At 40.8% G+C, this 20,072-nt stretch overlaps 1 protein-coding gene across 23 annotated transcripts in view; it reads left to right on the top strand.

Moving 5' to 3' along the window:
- NEB (nebulin) overlaps positions 1 to 20,072 on the top strand; it is a 419,697-nt gene that overhangs the window by 163,615 nt on the left and 236,010 nt on the right. For all 23 annotated transcript variants that reach the window (XM_033944892.1, XM_033944897.1, XM_033944903.1 and 20 more), the window contains 9 exons: positions 1,007 to 1,210; positions 1,858 to 1,962; positions 3,275 to 3,382; positions 3,836 to 4,147; positions 11,632 to 11,835; positions 13,082 to 13,186; positions 15,104 to 15,211; positions 16,708 to 17,019; positions 19,407 to 19,610. In XM_033944892.1, coding sequence (XP_033800783.1) covers positions 1,007 to 1,210; positions 1,858 to 1,962; positions 3,275 to 3,382; positions 3,836 to 4,147; positions 11,632 to 11,835; positions 13,082 to 13,186; positions 15,104 to 15,211; positions 16,708 to 17,019; positions 19,407 to 19,610 — 1,662 coding nt within the window. The remainder of the gene's footprint in view (positions 1 to 1,006; positions 1,211 to 1,857; positions 1,963 to 3,274; positions 3,383 to 3,835; positions 4,148 to 11,631; positions 11,836 to 13,081; positions 13,187 to 15,103; positions 15,212 to 16,707; positions 17,020 to 19,406; positions 19,611 to 20,072) is intronic.

Here is a 20,072-nt window from a genome sequence, read left to right on the forward strand (position 1 = left end):
AGAATTTCAAGTGACTTAGGGCTTCTTTTGGCAAGCCCGATAGTGCAAGCCAGCGTGGTAAATGCTCCAACCTCCATAGGAATTGAATGGATGTCGGAGCATTTACTGCGGCAGGATTGTTACCATAGTATTGTAAAAGGGGGCCTTAGTAAAAGGCATATTTGATTAGGCAATCTGTAGTCACCAGTTCTTTGTTTTGCTGGGGGGGGGGGTTTCCATTTTATATAACATATTAACATAAGAATAGCCTTACTGGGTCAGACCAAAGGCCCATCAAGCCCAGTAGCCCGTTCTCACGGTGGCTAATCCAGGTCACTAGTACCTGGCAAAAGCCCAAGGAGTAGCAATATTCCATGCTACCCATCCACGGCAAGCAGTGGCTTCCCCCATGTCTTTCTCAATAACAGACTATGGACTTTTCCTCCAGATTTGGACAAGTTCCAGGAGGAAAAGTCCATAGTCTGTTATTGAGAAAGACATGGGGGAAGCCACTGCTTGCCATGGATCGGTAGCATAGAATATTGCTACTCCTTTTGGCCAGGTACTAGTGACCTGGATTGGCCACCATGAGAACAGGCTATTGGACTTGATGGGCTACACTATCTGCTCTTACCACAACCTTTGGCAAAGCGTTCCAGAGCTTAACTATTCTCTGGGTGCAAAAATATTTCTTCGTATTGGTTTTAAAAGTGTTTCCCTGTAACCTCATAGAGTGTCCTCTACTCTTTCTAATTTTTGACGGAGTGAAAAATCGATCCACTTGTATCCCTGTATGCTGAGTATTGTAATTGCATTTTTATTCTTTGTCATTTATAATTTACTTAGTTTATATTCCGAGTATTTTACTTTTGTTTTAGTAGCTTTAGCTTGACTTTTCTCTCTTGTATATTTTGTATTGGATATGTTTCAGTTGTAATCTGCATTGATCGTTGGGAAGTAATGAACTATACATTTTTAAAATAAATAAGTGTAATAGTGTTAACTTTGCTGTTTTTCTTCCCTCTAGATTGCTTACAAGTCAGATCTTCAGTGGTTAAAAGGCATCGGATGGCTACCAGTTGGTTCCTTGGATGATGAGAAGAACAAGAGAGCTTCAATGATTCTGAGTGAGAAAAATTATCGTCAACACCCAGACACAGTCAAATTTACTAGTGTAACAGATTCTCTAGAAATGGAACTGGCAAGAGCTAATGCAGAGATAATGAACAGGGTAAGGCCTACCTACTATCATTCGTATATATGATTCATTGTGATTTTGTCAACAATAGGGTACAGAAGACCTGAAAAATGAAATTGCAGATCTACTACTAGTAATTTGTAACCTATCATTAAAATCATCTATGGTGCCTAGAGCTTGGAGGGTGGCCAGTGTAATACCAATTTTTATGCAGGGTTGTAAGAGTGATCCAGAAAGCTACAAACCAGTGATGTCAGTGCCAGGCAAAATGTCTGACACTATTATAAAGAATAAAATTGCTGAACACATAGCTAGGCATGATTTAATGGGACAGAGTCAGCATGGATTTAGTCAAGGGAAGTCTTGCCTCCCCAGTCTACTACACTGACAGTAAAAATGTGGCCCTCTTTTAAAAACTGACGCTATAACTGATATTAATTCTGACCGCTTGACACTTTTAGCATTTTTTAAATTTGTATTTATTTATTTATTAAAAAAATTATATACCACATACAACTATGCAGTTTCCATACATAAAATCTTTCTCTACGATTATCCCATATAACATAGACATGTCTAAAGAGCACTATACTTATCCAGCAGAACCTATAAGTTAGGAGTCATTAGGATAACCTCAAACGTTATGTCTCATTCTCTTTTATTTGGTGCCCTTCTTTTAGCGCCTGTATGTGGAAGCATGGAACAAAGATAAAAACATCATCCATGTCATGCCAGATACACCAGAGATTCTGCTTGCAAAACAAAATAAAATCAACATGAGTGATGTAGGTGAATCTGCCTTCTTCTTGTTTTTCTACATGTCTTGCCATTTATGTGTTTATCTATCTATGTATCTGTTTTATGTTTCAAAGAAATGTAATATTGTGTAGTAATATAAGTCAATGATGGCTGATAAAGATGAATTGGTATGATTGGTTTGCCTAACTGAGATTCTTCATCTGGTTTTCTGCCGTCTTGGTTAGATGAACACACAATTTATTTATTCATTCAAATTTTTAGCCTGTCCTCCCAAAGGAGCTCAGAACGGGTTACAAATCAGGAACTCAAACATTTTCCCTATCTGTCCTGGCAGTGGAGGATTAAGTGACTTGCCCAGGGTCACAAGTTGCAGCTTGGGGTTTTGAATCCACAACCTGAGCGTGCTGAAGCTCTAACCACTGTGCCACCTCAAATCATCAGCCTCTCTGATCTCTCAATCCTTCTTTCATTACTGTCCTCCATATCTGTCCCAAACATATCCAAAATTTCTCAACTTAGGCTGTATCCTTTTACTTTGTGAGTTCCCCATGATCAATACTTAAAGTGATACTCAAGTACACTTCCAAATCTTCTTACCAAATCTTGTAATTATCCACTCAGTTACTAAACTTAGTGAGGCCACTGTTCAAGATATCTAGCCCACCCATGCTCATTGATATTTGGGCTTTAGTCAAGAGTCAATCATTCAAGTTACATCAGTCTTTTCAGAAGCTCAATAGAGTGAAGGTTTTAAGTGCTACTTTTTGCAAACTACCCCTTTGCTTTCTTGGAAGCTGGATTCAGTCGAACCATTGCATATACAATTATAAATGCTATTTTGTACAGGTTACTCTTGCATATTATATTCATAATTTCATTTAGATGAAAATGCATGATTTCATACTTAATCAGACACTCCAAATTTTCCCATCAAGCTTTGTAATAATTTAAACAATTAAAGCTAATAAGACTGTTACCCTAACACCTGGACTTTTAGGACCCATGGAGTTGCTAGACAATTCCTTGCCACCATTAACCTAATGGCACTACTAGTTTCTGGGAACTTATAGGACACTGGCACAAAACCAGCTACCCCATAGTCTACAGTATTGTAGGGTTGTACTTTCTTTTTCCACCTTTGTTTTGCCCTCATCACTTCTCTCCTCAGTTCTGCTCTCAAGAGAATACAAGGCAGATTATTTGCATCCTTGTTTATTCCACTGTCCTAGAATATGACAGCAGATAAAGGTCATTTGTCCATCCAATCTGCCCAATTCTACCCTTAATGAAATGCCATAGTCCACAACCAACTTTAACAAATCACCTTTTTCTTTAAAGAAACTATATAGACTTGCAATGGAAGAAGATAAGAAGAAAGGCTATGACTTACGTTCGGATGCCATTCCTATACAAGCAGCCAAAGCCTCACGAGATATTGCAAGTGATGTAAGTAGAACTGTCTCTTTGGAAGAAACTATTCTACTCCTTTGAATGACAACACATCTATTTGTCAACTTTGTTGATGCAATAATACTGTATATCAGATAGCACTAGTAAGGACAATTACTCGTCATGTTCTTATGATTTCCGTAGATATGCAGTAAAATTGTGCTCTTTATTGGAGATCATATTCCTACTATATATACTGTATATTTTGAGGTTCTTTGAATCAGGATCAATTTATATATTTGCCTGTTGTGTGCTATGATCCTGAAGTACAATAAAATTCTTTTAAATGTGAGAAAGTCCTTTCTAGTAGAGCAAATATTACCTAGAGATGACATCTTTCACGATTGCTTCAAATTGTCATTTGATACTTCCTATATTAAACTAGAATTCATGTTATAATTAGTAAAGGGCTATACTTATTGATATCTATTTTTTAAATGTTTTGCACAGTACAAATATAAAACAGGTTATCGAAAGCAATTAGGCCACCATGTTGGGTTCCGCAGCCTGCAAGATGATCCCAAACTGGTTTGGTCGATACATGTAGCCAAGATCCAGAGTGACAGAGTATACAAGAAAGATTTTGAAAAATGGAGGACCAAGTTCAATAGCCCTGTGGATATGCTTGGACTTGTTTTGGCTAAGAAGTGCCAGATTTTGGTCAGTGATATTGATTATAAACACCCTCTACACCAATGGACATGTTTGCCAGACCAGAACGATGTCATTCATGCTCGAAAGGCCTATGAGCTACAGAGTGATGTAAGTACAAGGAGTTAAAGCTTTCAGTCTAATATGATATTTTATTCCAATACATTGTTATTTAAAGAAATACAACATAGGATGACATTAGTTATGCAAGATTTATAAAAATATTTAACTTATTTACTCGGGCCCAGATTCTCAAAATGGCACCATTTGGAAGGCGCTGATAGGAGCCCAAATAGCACCTAAGTTAAGTGTTTTAATTGGCCATTAATGGTGCAGTAATTGACCATGCTGTTAAAAACCAATTAAAAACTAAGGAAAAATCCGTAGGCACTGCAAGGTGCCTACAAAAAAATGTACCTGAATTGCGTCAATGCAGATGCTTGCTGGCGCTGAATGTCAAAAGAGATCTGGTTATGGACAGAGTTGATGATTGGCGCTGCTAAGTGCGATTCTGTGTCGAAGATAGGCACCGGAAATGTAGGCGTGTAAAACCCTGGCCTACATTTCTTGCACCTGTCATCAACACAGACTGCGATTCTCAAAACCGCAGTTTTTCAGGCGCCGGACGATTCTGGTACTATTTTGAGAATCTGTGCCTATGGGCTCCTTTTATCAAGCCGCGCTAGCGGGGTTAAGGTGTGCACCGTTTCATCACGCGCTAACCCACAGTTCTTCAACCGCTGGTCAGCGGACCGGTGCCGGTCCGCAGAAAATTCCTGCCGGTCCGCGCAGGACCGGCGAGATGGATGCCGTTAAATTTCCTGCCCCAGTGGTGTTCGCGGAAATCTTCTGTTCTTCCCAGCCTCGGGCGATCAAGACAGGCTGCCGACGTCGGCCATTCCCTCTGTGAGTCTCGCCTATGCGGAAACAGGAAGTTGAAACAAAATAGGCGGGACTCAGAGAGGAAAGATCCCGATATCGGCAGCCTGTCTTGATCGCTGCCCCTGCCGAGTCGTCGAAGAGGGCCGCGGGGAAAGTGCAGGCAGAGAGGAGATGGTCAGCGTGCGCGGGGAGGTCAGCGTGTCGATTGGGGCCATCAGCAGCGTTTGTGCTGAGAGTCTGCCCATGTGCAGCATGCGGCGGGTAGAGGCCTCCGGCTCGTCTTGGGCGGCAGGGCCTGTGGTGTAAAGCTGTTTTTGCCGGCTTGGGAGGGGGTTCGTGAATGTTCAGGGAGCCTTCAACAGTGGCTGTCTCCTCTCCTAGCAGCTCTGTACTTACCAGGGCAGTGATTCACTTTGGCAACTTCCCCTTTCCTCAGAGGCGGCAACGGACCCAAGGCTGCCTAAGTAAATCACTGCTGCAGGCAAGTACTGAGAGTTGCTGGAAGGAGAGGAAGCCACTGTTGGAGGCTGGGAAGCTGATGGATAAAGGGAGAGCTGCTACTGGACCTGGAGGGAGGTAGAAGGAGAGATGCTACTGGGAGGGGAGGAGGGAAAGGGATAGGAAGAGAGTTAATGTTGGATAGGGGGAAGGAGGGAAGGGAGAAGGGAAAAAGGAAAGAAACAGCTGGCAGGGAGATTACAGGAGGCGAAGGGGGTCAGGGTGGAATGGAGATCAGATGAGGGAAAGGGGAGAGACAGAGGAATGAGAAAGTAGAGAGAGATTGATGCTGGAAAGGGGGTCAGCAGAGAAATGAGAGAGGGATAAAGATGCTAGATCTGGTGTAGGAGAGATAAAAATGAACAAAGCAGTGAAGCTGGAATGAATGATGTAAAAAGGAGAGAGGAGGCACAGGCTGGATGGAAAGGGGAGAGGGGCATAGAAAGAAGTCAGATACATATGGAAGGGGGAGTGGCCAGACAGTGGATGGAAAGGGCAGACGCTGGAAGGAAGAGTGGAAAGAAGATGAAAGCAGAGACCACAAAAGGTAGAAAAAAATCATTTTATTTCTATTTTGTCATTACAATATATCAGATTTGAAATATATATCCTGCTAGAGACATAACTGGGGACTGCAAAGCCTAACACTATTCCTGTCATGTGTGACTGCAGTATTCTGTTAGCATGATATTTCTGTGTAGCATTCTGTAATAATTTGGCTTGTTCAGTTTTCTTGATAGTAGAGGGGATATATGTGAAGAGGAGGGGAGACAGGGGTTTTGTTGGTCCTTGCTCTGAATATTTATATTTATAAAATGACAGTTGTACAGAATATTGTTTCTTTTTATACTTTAATAAAATACGTTCAATATAAAGTCATAACTGAGGCTTGTGCAGATGGGATCAGATGGTTTGTGGGGACCGAGCTTGCGGAGACGGGGCGAAAATGTGTTTTATTATTTTGGTCTTAGTAGTTTGCCGGTCCACAAAATAATTCTTTTATTTCTGCCGGTCCACGGGTGTAAAAAGGTTGAAGAACACTGCGCTAACCCACGCGCTGGCCAAAAACTACCTCCTGCTCAAGAGGAGGTGGTAGCGGATAGCGCGGCCAGCGGTTTAATGCACACTATTATGCTTGATAAAAGGAGCCCTTTGTGTTTTACACAAGTAAAATTCAGTTAAATTATCCGACTAGCCCACCTGCTTCACAGGGCTTTAAACTAGGTAAGTCGGGGGAGGGTACCCATTCACATATTAATGCAGAAAGGAATTATCCTGATGAGGTGAGTCGAAACTCCGCTTCCATGTCCAAGGTAAGTACCCACATTGCAAACAGTTCTTTAGGAGTCACACCGACTCGGGTAGGATACGCCTCACAGGGACTTAGCAAACACAAGATATGGAGGGCCATGTATGTCAATGCACACAGTTTAGGTAACAAAATTCTAGAATTGGAGGCTGAAATAAGGAATGCCGACCTAGATGTGGTGTCAATATCTGAAACTTGGTTCACGGACTCACATGGGTGGGATATGGCTATACCGGGCTACAATCTACTTCGTCAGGACAGAGAGGGCAGGTTAGGAGGGGGGGGGGGGGTAGCTCTATACATTAAAGAGGACATCAAAACCAACAGAATCACAGATGTCAAGTACACCGGGGAGTCCCTCTGGGTAAACCTGGCAAGAGGCAGAGAAAAATGCCTGTATCTAGGTGTGGTATACAGACCCCCAAGACAACTGGAAGACATGGACGCAGAATTAATTGAAGACATAGAGAATATCACTCTACGAGGAGAAGCTGTACTGCTAGGGGACTTCAATATGCCTGATGCAGACTGGAACTCATTTTCAGCGACAACCAGCGGTAGCAGGAGGCTCTTAACCTCCATAAAGGGAGCACATCTCAAACAAATGGCCCACTAGGGCCCAGGCGATCCTCGACCTGGTACTCACCAACGGGGAAAGCGTCTCAGAGGTCTCAGTAGGAGATACGCTAGCCTCCAGCGCCCACAACATAGTATGGTTCAACCTTAGGAAAGGCTTCCCTAGATCAAACACGAAAACAAAGGTATTCAATTTCCGGGGCACAGACTTCGCACGCATGGGAGATTTCGTCCATCGGACGCTGCAGGACCAAGCGGAGACCGATGATGTAGAAGCTAAGTGGTTAACACTGAAATCAACCATACATGAAGCAACTAGCCGCTTCATAAAATCAGTAAATAAATGACAAAGAAACAATAAACCCCAATGGTTCACCGCGGAGATCTCGCACCTCATTAAGGAGAAGAAAAAAGCGTTTCTCTCCTACAAGCGCACGGAGAAAAGAGAGGCAAAGGTAGAATATAGGACCAGGTCTACAGCGGTCAAAATGGCAGTTAGGGAGGCAAAACTTTGAGTGGAAGAAATTCTGGCAAAAAACATTAAAAAGGGGGACAAATCCTTCTTCAGGTATATTAGTGACAGAAAAAGGAACACAGGCGGGATAGTACGCCTTAGAAGACCGGACGGAAGTTACGTGGAAGTAGATTCCGATAAAGCCGAACTACTGAATGAATACTTCTGCTCAGTCTTCACCTGTGAGGCACCGGGACATGGTCCGCAGTTGAAGGCAACACAAAGCACAGAAGACCCGTTTCAGAATTTTGAGTTCACACCAGGTGAAGTTTACAGTGAACTGGCAAAACTCAAGGTGAACAAAGCCATGGGACCAGACAATTTGCACCCAAGAGTGCTCAGAGAAATGAGCGATGTCCTGGCGAAACCGTTGGCTGAGCTATTCAAGCTCTCCCTAAGTAAGGGGAAAGTTCCCCTGGACTGGAAATTAGCTAATGTCGTTCCTCTGCATAAAAAGGGTTGCAGGGCAGAGGCTGCGAATTATAGACCGGTGAGTCTCATATCAATAGTGTGCAAACTCATGGAAACACTAATTAAAAGCAAATTGGACACGATCTTGAATGAAGGGAATCTTCGGGATCCCAGTCAGCATGGATTCACCAAGGGTAGGTCCTGCCAATCCAATCTCATCAGCTTCTTTGACTGGGTAACAAGAACGTTGGACTTGGGAGAGTCTTTGGACATCGTGTACCTGGACTTCAGTAAAGCTTTTGACAGTGTCCCACACCGCAGGCTGCTAAGCAAGATGGAATCGATGGGGTTAGGAGAGACACTAACTGCATGGGTCAATGATTGGCTGAGTGGCAGACTTCAGAGGGTGGTGGTTAATGGTACCCTCTCTAAAACATCGGAGGTGACCAGTGGAGTGCCGCAGGGCTCGGTCCTGGGTCCACTTCTTTTCAACATATTCATAGGGGATCTGACTCAAGGGCTTCAAGGTAAAATAACACTATTCGCCGATGATGCCAAACTATGTAATATAGTAAGTGAATGCAGTTTACAGAATTATATGGCGCAGGACCTGCTTACATTGGAAAGTTGGTCCTCAACCTGGCAGCTAGGCTTCAATGCTAAGAAATGTAAGGTCATGCACCTCGGAAGCGGAAATCCATGCAGGACGTACTTCTTGAACGGAGAAACTTTAACTAGGACTTCAGCAGAACGAGATTTAGGAGTAATCATCAGTGCAGACATGAAAACTGCCAATCAAGTGGAGAAGGCTTCATCTAAGGCAAGGCAGATATTGGGTTGTATCAATAGAAGTTTCGTCAGCCGAAAGCCTGAAGTCATAATGCCGTTGTACAGGGCCATGGTGAGACCTCATCTGAAGTACTGTGTGCAATTCTGGAGGCCACATTACAGTAAAGATGTGTGCAGAATTGAATCGGTTCAGCGGACGGCCACCAGGATGATCTTGGGGCTCAAGGGTCTCTCGTACGAAGAGAGACTGAACAAATTGCAGCTCTACACTCTCGAGGAACGTAGGGAGAGGGGAGACATGATCGAAACATTTAAGTACCTCACGGGACGTGTCAAAGTGGAAGATGACATTTTCTTTCTCAAGGGACCCTCGGCCACAAGAGGGCAACCTCTCAAACTCAGGGGCAGAAAATTTCATGGCGACACCAGAAAGTATTTCTTCACAGAGAGAGTGGTTGATCATTGGAACAAGCTTCCAGTGCAGGTGATCGAGGCAGACAGCGTGCCAGACTTTAAGAATAAATGGGATACCCATGTGGGATCCCTATGAGGGTCAAGATAAGGAAATTGGGTCATTAGGGCATAGACAGGGGGTGGGTAAGCAGAGTGGGCAGACTTGATGGGCTGTAGCCCTTTTCTGCCGTCATCTTCTATGTTTCTATATTCAGACACTAGTAGTGAGGGATATTTTTTAACAAATTAGACATCCTTGAATATCTGGGTGAGCAATGGTACCTGAAAATTATGCAGATATGACTGCTATTCAATACCGTACCTGGACAGCTAACCAAGCAAAGTTAGGACTACTTTTTAAGTTGTCCTATTGTCTGATTAGCTATGTTGACACTGCAATAACTTCCAGGACTGCTCCAGCACTGCACAGACAGTGTTGTGAAAACCAAAAAAAACTCTGTGGAGTGACGATGTTCCTAAATGGACTTTATTTGAAAGTGTCAAAGTTCCAAAGGTATACTGAAATCATCCACATAAAATAATTTCATCCACATAAAAATAAATCATCCACATAAAAGCCTTAAAGGACCTAGTCCGCTAGGGATACAGGACCTAACACGGTCCGCGTTTCGACAAAAAGTCTTCTTCAGGGGTCCCTGGGGGTTATATAAAGGTGAGTACGTGGGAAACAATTGTGTGATGAGCTGGGAAGTGAGACACTGCTTGCATTTGCAATGGAAAAAGGACAGTGTTGTGACACTCAAAGGAGATATTCCGTGGCATTGTCCAATAATGTGTAACCGAGTATCTCCTACAAGCTTGCTCAGCATAGTTTAACTGGGCAGGAGCTTCTCCTGACTAGTTAAATCATTTTAAATATCATGCCAATATAAGTGATTTTGAATATCAACACCCTTCTATATGTATAGCCAGCTATACTTTTGTATTTCTAGATTTTTATTAAAATTTTTCAGTTATAAAGACAAAATACAAACTATTTAAAAAAACAGTAACATTTGCACAGTCTCAAATAATATTGGAATAAAATCTCAAGAAACATTACTGTTCCTAAAAATATTGACTGCACAAGAAACAATGCCCTCTAAACCCCCCCCCACCTCCCCCAAGATAAGTTTGTGCAGCACTTCGGCACTCACCAGGTTGTTCCTTCAGTGAGTTCAAGTCTTAAAAGGAACCCCTTCTTTTTTCACTCAACCTCAACCTCTGCATTGGTTACAGGCAAATTATCTACTTTAATTTTATCTTGAAGAAAATTTTCCAAGAGGTTGAGGTTGAGTGAAAATAGAAGCTTTTTGTTATTGCCTGACTTGAAGTTTAATGAATATTTGTTTTCCTATTAATTTTCTTTACCTTTTGGTGACTCCATCAGGATAAACAGCCCTCATATAATGTGGACTAGATAAAGATTTTGTTTTTAGTTTGAAGCATTTACCTTGAATTGTTTTTTGTTTCATGGAATTATGTTCTGCAACAAATGAATACATTTAGAAAGAAAAAAAAAGGAACCCTTCCCCTTTCCCTTATCCAGTTGTTATGATGTTCTATAAGTGGATTCATTCTTCATGCATAGGGTCATAGCATCATTGGCTATCAGTCAATATCTCCAAATCTTGCATGATGCAATCCTACAAGGCGGGATAAGCAGATTGCTTCCATCTAGTATCCATTTCACATGTAGCAGCCTCAAAAGGACACTTCCGGGGAACTCTGGACCTCTGTTTCGAAAATGGCAGTTTGGATGTTTAAGCAAACATCCAGATGCCACTCTATACCATTTTTTTTTCTTTTGAAAATGAGTCCCTTTATCACTTTGTGCCATATCTCATGCAAAACAATGTAAACCAAGGGAATATCATCTTTGCTGTCCATGTCATTTTAGCAAATAATATTACAAATGAAAAAAACATGAAAGAAATAGAAAACAAAATTAAAACAGAAACAATATTTTTAATGCAAACCTCATATTGTACTCTATACTACCTTAACGGGAGGGCGACAGATAAAAAGTTGCTTTAAGTATATATGCAACACAAATCACAAAGCAATATTAGAATAGCAAATATAAATGTTGTTTCAGCAAACAAAAGCAATGAACTATTGATTTTGGATGTTAAATTGCAAAATGCATACTTTCTTCAACAGAATTTGTATAAATCAGACCTTAGTTGGCTAAAAGGCATTGGTTGGGTCCCCATTGGTTCGTTGGATGTTGAGAAAACCAAGAGAGCTGGAGAGATCCTAAGTGAACATAAATATCGGCAGCATCCATCCAGTGTCAAATTTACCAGTGTGACAGATTCCTTGGAGTTGCAGTTGGCCAAGGTTAATGCAGAAACAATGAACAAGGTAACTTCTGAAATGCTTTATCACCAAACAGACTGTCTGTAAATGCTCTTAGCTAAGGTTGCCTTTCACATTTTGAATGCAGGCACTTTATTTCAGCTTTGGTTTAACTATTAGACATCTAACTCAAGTTGTGGGGTCTATATATGAATAAAATGGGTCAATATTCAGCTGTCGGTGCTTCTTTAAACACTGATGGCTGTCACTAATTTAGACTTGAGTACTAGGCCCTATTTATGTAGCTGGTCTATTCTGGCGCCAAATATCTGGGTCTAAATCAGCCTGTGGTGATCAGTTTTTAAAAAAACTGCTGGTTGCAAAAGGTGGAATATTTCATATAGGATCCTTCTGGCCAATATTCAAACCTATTTAATGGGCTGGGAATGACTACTAGTCCAGGATGTTTTAGTGCCTAACCATGGATATTCAGTAGGAGAAAACTGGTTATCTTCCGCTGATTATTCATGTTTAGCGACTAGCCATTAGCCAGCTATATTGCATGACATAGCCGGTTAGGCACAGATATTTACTACCAAACTGGCAATGTTTACAAGATAGGCCACTTAAAAAGCAGGTCTATCTCCAGTGGGGTAGGGAGGGTGGGAGGCAACTGGGGCAGGGGCACCCCACACCACTTTTCTCCACACCCCCGCCGTGTGCTTCGCTTCCCTTCCCCTGTACCTCTTTAATTTCCCTAGCAGGAGCAGCATCTCCAATTTGCTGCCTGCGCCAGCTATGACTCTCCCTCTGATGTCACTTCCAAATTTTAAATAAACTTGAAACTGATCCTGCGACCTGGAAGTGATATCAGAGTGAGAGCCAAGGCAGGCACAAGCAGCATGTTGGAGCTGCTGCTCATGCCGACAGAGTTTGAGATACGGGGGGAAGGCATGGTGGGGGAGGGAAGGGAAGGAGCGGGTCAGAGAGGAGGAGAGGTGCCGGCACCCAGGTCACCCAGGGCAGTCCACCCCCTACCTTACTACGCCACTGCCTATCTCTAACTGCTAAGCATTTAACCGGTTAAGTTGCCACAGTCAAAAGTGAAACTGGATGTCCAGTGCCAGTTGCCGGAAATAGTTTGGCATTGAATATCCAGGTGGAACGCCAGCAGTGGGCAGTGAAAGTGCTGTCCACCACTGGCTGAATATTGGGTCCCTTGTATTTGTTTCTTTGGGAATTTATGAAGTCACAAAAGTGATCTTTTCTGGGCTATTCAGCTGACTTTGTTTTTTAAAAAATTTTTTTGCAGCGTTTGTACACAGAGGCTTGGAATAAAGACAAGACCATAATCCACATCATGCCAGACACACCGGAAATTGTGCTTGCAAGACAGAACAAAATCAACTGCAGTGATGTATGTAAATTCTAAAGATCGCTGTATTCTGAAAAAATGACTTTAACTTTCCATGCGAGAAATTTCACTTGTACATTTACACATAGGGACCCTTTTCCTAAAGCTTAGCACGCACTAACGGAATTAGTGCACACTACATGACAAGAAGCCCTTAGCAATAAAATGGCTGCCTTAGCATTTAGAACATGCTAAGCTTCATTTTTAAAATTTTTTTAATTGGAATTTTAATATATGAAATATAACATTAATTAAATAAATATAACAAAAATGAAATTATACAGTACAGATAATACATACGTATTAAACACAGATGCATAAAGGATAAACGAGCATCCATGTAAACCAAACTAATATAAATATGAAGCCATATAAAAACAATTCCTATGGAGACCAAGATATTAAGGTATAACTAATCTAACAATATGAACGTGCTAAGCTTTAGTAAAAAGCCCTGTAGTGAGAGGCTGATGAGTAGAGCATTGATCTGTTATTAATATTGTTGTTGAAATAAGTGGTGTGCAAATGATGGGTTTGAGCTATTGAAATTGTATTTCTCTTCTGGATTTGCATTAAGCAAACTGGTTTCATTTCCCTTGCTAAGGGGTCCTTTTACTAAGGTGCGCTAGCCGTTTAGCGTGTGCTAAATGCTAACGCATCCATTATAGGCCCTCTTTTATTAAGGTGCCAAACGCATTTTAGCATGCGTTTATTGCGTGCTAAATCAATGCATGCGCTAAACGCTAACACGTCCATAGGATAACATGCACGTGTTAGCGTGTTTAGTGCACGCTCGCTAAAAAGCATAGCACACCTTAGTAAAAGAGGGGGATAGTCTATGGACTCGTTAAGATTGCTAAAATGGCAAGCGCCCCTTAGAAAAAGGACCCCTAAATGTCTTACTATACTTTTTGCCCAGAATAGAAGGAAAATGTCACCCTGTCCGATTTTCAGCAAAAGTACAGGGAAATTGAAAAGAATTTGGCTCACACTTTTCTCAGTAGTTAAAGGCAAGTTATATCTAGGTACAGAAGGTATAAAATCTAAGGGACCTTTTGCTAATGAGCATTAAGCCCTACCGCATGCTTAGCATGCGAGAAAAGGCTTGTTTTGCTTGTTGGCACACGCTAAACTACGCATCAGCTATTTTTAAAAATCATTTTGCTGGGGGCATGCCATGGGCAGAAACAATTTACAGTTATAAACAGAGTTGACATGTGAACACTTAGGGGCCAGATTCTGTACAGGACGCCGATATGGGTGGCCACCTAAAAAGCGGCTGCTGATCGCGTGTCAATCATACATCGGCGTCCTATTCAGAATCGTGTCTACACTCCCAGACTCTGCCAGATGGTAGTAAGATGCCTACCGCCACCTTCAATTGGGATGCGCGTTTCGAGAATCAAGCCCTTAGCATCTCCTAAATATTAGACGGTAACGTGTTCCCACATTATTTTTTTGTAGGTACCATGTACTAATGCAAACATTAACACATGAATTGCAAGAAAACAAAGAAAGAAAAACATGCTTTAAAAATAGTCCACAGTAAATCTGGAATTAGCATGAGGGAAAGTCTTCCGCAAGAACATGTTAAGCTGAGATTTCAGTGCACCTTAGTAAAAGAATCCCTAAGTTTGTAGCTGAAACAATGGAAGGTTAAGTGACATGCCAAAGATCACAGAGTAGCAGTGAGATTTGAGACCAGGTTCTCAGCTTACTGCTTTAACTAAACACAAAACTGAGAAAAATGATACACAGAATGCTGAGCACTTTAAGGGAGGTGACCAATGCGACTATTGATTTGGTTCTGAGGATAAGTTCACATAATCCAAAATCCTGCAAGTTAAATAGTGTATCCTTATTTAAGATTCATAGTCATTTTCTCCATTAAGAATCCTAATGATTTGTTTCTTTGTGTAGACTCTCTATAAAGTTTCCTTGGAAGATTCAAAGAAGAAAGGTTACGACTTACGAATGGATGCCATCCCAATCCAAGCTGCCAAGGCTTCCAGAAACATTGCCAGTGATGTAAGTCATTACCTCTCTTGTCCTATATGTAATTTGTTGTCCCAATATTCAGTACCAATTAGGTGGCCTGGAATAGCTCCTGATAGGCTAAATAGTGCTAAGCTGGCTAATCACTAATATTCAGTGGGAGATAGTCAACTATCTCTCACTGAATATCCCAGTCAGCGGCTAGCCCGATCACTGGCTATGTTGCATGACATAACCAAAACAAAGAAAACTGCAGATAGGTGTACAATGATGCAGGCTAAATTTATTAAATCAAAATCATAAATGCGGTTAAATGTTACCACCTTGAACCAAACCAAAGGACCCGACACGGTCCGTGTTTCGGTGAACACGCCTTCATCAGGGGTCCCAGGTGGATAAGGTACCAAATCAAACCGCAAACAAAAAACTTAGCCTACCGAAGAAATACAAGCAGCAGTGGAACAGTCTCTTGGAATACTCCACTGCTTGTATTTCTTCAGTAGGCTAAGTTTTTTGTTTGCGGTTTGATTTGGTACCTTATCCACCTGGGACCCCTGATGAAGGCGTGTTCAACGAAACACGGACTGTGTCGGGTCCTTTGGTTTGGTTCAAGGTGGTAACATATAATCGCAGTCATGATTTTGGTTTAATAAATTTAGCCTACATCATTGTACTCCTATCTTCCGTTTTCTTTGTTTTGGTTTGTGTTCTATTCGCTGCAGATTGTGTTGGATTCTTTCCTTTTGTTGTTTGCTTTGCATGACATAATCAGTCAATGCCAATATTCATTGATTGACCAGCTAGGTATAGCAGCCAGATAGGCCTGCTATTTATGTGGGCCTGTCTTTGACCACTATAAATTAGCTGGTCAGCTGATGAATATCGGCTTGGCTGGTTATGTCAAAAGGAGCTAAATTTAGACCGGAAATTCAATGCTGGGACCACCGCCAGCCATAGGAAGTAGCCAGGTTGTTTCCTGCAGTCTGCAAATTGGGCCCTTTATATTCCTTTTCTATGAACTGTTAAGTTTTCATTATATTTTGAAGATATTTTCAGTAGAATGATGTGTAAGTAGTTTTAAATATTATCCAATAATTGTAATTTCACCTATTTCTCTACCTCATTATGAGTATTTTATAATGCAGTGTGTCACAATTTTTATGAATAAAAATGTCATGTCCTCAACTCTGTACTAGCTAGCACTTATCTCTTCTCTTAATTAAAGCAAACTTCAACACCATTTACCTGTCGGGTGGCATAGGTTATACTGGATAAAGCTCTCAGTTAATTGATGCACATATTTTATAAAACATGCATAAATTGTAACCCTGCCTACATTCCACCCAAACTCTGCCCTACAGACAGGTTGTAAAAAATTACACGCCTTCTTGTCAAACTTGGGGTAGATTTATAAAAGCCATTTTACAGGTATAAAAGGCCTTTACGTAGAAGAAATCTTTTCTAAAATGATTGCAAAAAAATTTGAATCTATGGATAATTGCATATTGTCTTTTTTTTATAAATTCCAGTACTTATACAAAACTGCTTATCGCAAGCAATTGGGCCATCATATTGGATACCGCTGTCTTCAAGATGATCCCAGGTCCGTGCTGGCTGCTAATGTTGCTAAGATGCAGAGCGAAAGAGAGTACAAGAAAGAGTTTGAGAGATGGAAGACGAAATTTAATAGTCCTGTGGATATGCTGGGGCTTTTGTTGGCCAAGAAATGTCAAACATTGGTTAGCGATATTGATTATAAACATCCTCTACACCAATGGACCTGTCTACCAGATCAGAATGATGTTATTCATGCAAGAAAAGCCTATGAGTTACAGAGCGATGTAAGTTTTCCTTAAATTATAGAGCCATACAACCTCCATCCTTATATTTAAACAGACCAGATAGATTACCTGATTCGTGTCATAAACAGAAGAATGCAACTTTTCAAAGTAATAGCTACTTTTCAAAGTCATCTGAGAACATCAGTTTTTCCGTAAATCTTTAAAAACTACTCTATTTGCCAAACATTTTGAAAATTAATTCTTTTGAAATTTTGCTATTATCTTCTATTTATCATTTGTAAATCATTCCCTGTTTATTTTATTGCTGTAAACCGAGTCGAGCCTTCTCAGAATGATGACTCAGTATACAAAGTTAAGCTTTAGTTTAGTTTAACATCGGTATTGTAGTCTTTTAACCTTCGCCCCCCCCCCCCCATCAAGCTGCACTAGTGGTTTGTAGCAAAGACCGGTGAGGTAAGGGCTCCAGTGTTCATAGGAATTCTATGAGCATCAGGGCATTTACCATGCTGGCTCACACAGCTTGATAAAAAGGGGCCCTTAATTAGCTGAGTTGAAAAATAATCCAAGACAAGTGGACTAGTTATTTCATGCTTTATAATTTTATTTATTTATTGCAGTTTACTATCTGTGCTTTGGAAAGAATATCATCCTTGCACACAGACACAGAATGGGAAAAGTTCCTCTGTGATTAAGGACCTCTGGTTTATAACTCACAAAGCCGAGCTTTTTAAAAAATGAAAAAAACAAAAGGCATTGCAAGTGTTCCCGCTTTCTGTTAGTAGAATTTTGAACATCCATAGAAAATAATTAATGTATAATTTATAGGGTTTTTTTTCTTCACATGCTCTGCCTGTGCCTGATAAGGAAGGACCTTTGGGAACAAAATTCAGCTGATAGTGGGCAGCGCTTTTGGTCTCTGCTTCTGGCATTAAATCTACATATTCAATGCCGGGCCATTTGTGGCCACCGACATTGAATATCCACATTTTTTGACTGCTAAAAAGTTAAGCCACTCTGCTGATACTCAGAGTTAACTAGTTAACTTTATAGTGGTCAGACATAGAACAGCTCTTTATGTGGTCCTATTTGACCCCTAAACTTATTCAGTTAGGTGCCGATTGTCAACGCCTAACTAGATAAGTTGCATGATACCAGCCAATTAATGGCTAGTCGCTAACCAGGGATATTCAGCAGGAGATAATCAGTTATCTTATGCTGGATATCTGTGGTTAGGTGCTAATTAGGCAGATAAATAGTTTTGAATGTCGGCCAGCATGTGAACATAACAGTTAGCTTTTTTAGAGCAGAAGCTTGGTTTTCTTAGAGCAGTAGGTTTTAACCAAACTACCCCCCAGTCTATGAACTCCTCCTTAGCAATTGTATTCATACATATTTCCTTTAAAGTAAGTTATTCTCTTTATATAAGAATTCCAAGCCCTCTTTATATAAAAATATAAGTGGGTTACAACCTACATAAGCAAAAAAAAAAAAAGAGTCAATTCAATAAAGAAAATGAAAGAGTAAAGTGATAAAAATACCAACTTTAAAATTATAACAATAAAAACAGTAAATCAACAAGTAATGTTTCCCTTTAAGCCTGACGGTACAGGAAATAAAATTTTTGTTTCATATCATTTCCTGTTTCATTTCTGGGAAAGTTCATTGTATTTGTTTTCTTTTGGCCATTTTTCATCATGATTGAATGTGTATATTTTTTGTGGGCACACGTTTTCTGAAAGAGTGAGCACTAAGGATCAAATTCTCTAAATGGCTTCCTGAAGTTAGGCGGACGGTAGGCGTCCTACTGCAGTCTAACGAACCAATTGGGACACATGGTTTTACTTAAAACTGCAGGCGCCATTCCTAGGCACCTGTCTTGCGTCTATGGATGCGCATAGGGATGCCTATGGATGCCTAATGTTGGCGCAGGCATGGCTTGTGCCCGAAGTAGCCTTAGGCATCCCTATACACCGTAGTTGCGAGACTGGCACCTCAAATGTAGGCCTTTAAAATGCTGGCCTGCATTTAAGGCACTTATGTTAAAAAAAGACGCAATTCTGGACGCGGCAAGCATCCATTTTGCGGGCTGCTGTCATGGCAGGCATTGCTTCCAGAATCAGGCCCCATGTGCACATGTGCAGTGGTTTGTGCATGTGTGATAGTTGGTACATATGCCCTCTTTGTAAATAATGCACACACGCTTGCAAGTGTACTCACTATTATTGGTGAACAAAAAAACATTAATTTTTGTGCTTTTTCTGCTTGTTTTCATTTGGTAACCACATGCGACAACAAAGGATATGTCATTGAAATTTCCCATATCATTGCATAAACAGTGTCACACTCTATATGCAGAAACACCTGCCTGAGTAAAAATGCTTTGAGCTACTTTTGAAAAAGTGTAACATTTTTCTTACTGTTAACAGAATTTGTATAAATCAGATCTTCTGTGGCTGAAAGGCATTGGTTGGGTACCGATTGGTTCCATGGATGCTGAGAAAAACAAGAGAGCTGGAGAGATTTTGAGTGAAAAGAATTACCGCCAGCATCCATCGACGGTCAAATTTACCAGCGTGACAGATTCTCTTGAGCTGCAGCAGGCCAAGCTTAATGCAGAAATAATGAACAAGGTGAGTCCTGACTTTGTTAGCCAGCCTCCCTTCTTTGAACAAGACAAACTATTAATAAACGTGTCAGGAAGCAATAAACATTCCACAACTTCAGAACCTAAGTGAAAATGTCAAAATATTGTAATGCACAGAAATTATACACAAAATTTTGTTTTTGTTACATTAATATTGTCTCTTCTATGTTTTGTTTTGTTTTTTAAGTTCAATAAAATTTATTAGTATTATATAGAAGAAAATACAAAATGAAAACATTTCAAGAGCATAAACGTCATTCAAGTTAACCAACGTCTGTACGAAAGCATGAATATAGTAAAACAGATCATACATCCAATAATTCAAAGTCTAGGAGCGCAATAGCTGGATAATAAAGTACAGAAAAGGAAAATAAACAAAGAAATGGGTCAGATGGCGACTAAAAGAGCTGTGCAGAGCAATACTAGTGACATATACAAGACTGGCAGC

The sequence above is a fragment of the Geotrypetes seraphini genome, chromosome 5, assembly GCF_902459505.1.
Source record: "Geotrypetes seraphini chromosome 5, aGeoSer1.1, whole genome shotgun sequence".
Lineage (NCBI taxonomy): Eukaryota > Metazoa > Chordata > Amphibia > Gymnophiona > Dermophiidae > Geotrypetes > Geotrypetes seraphini.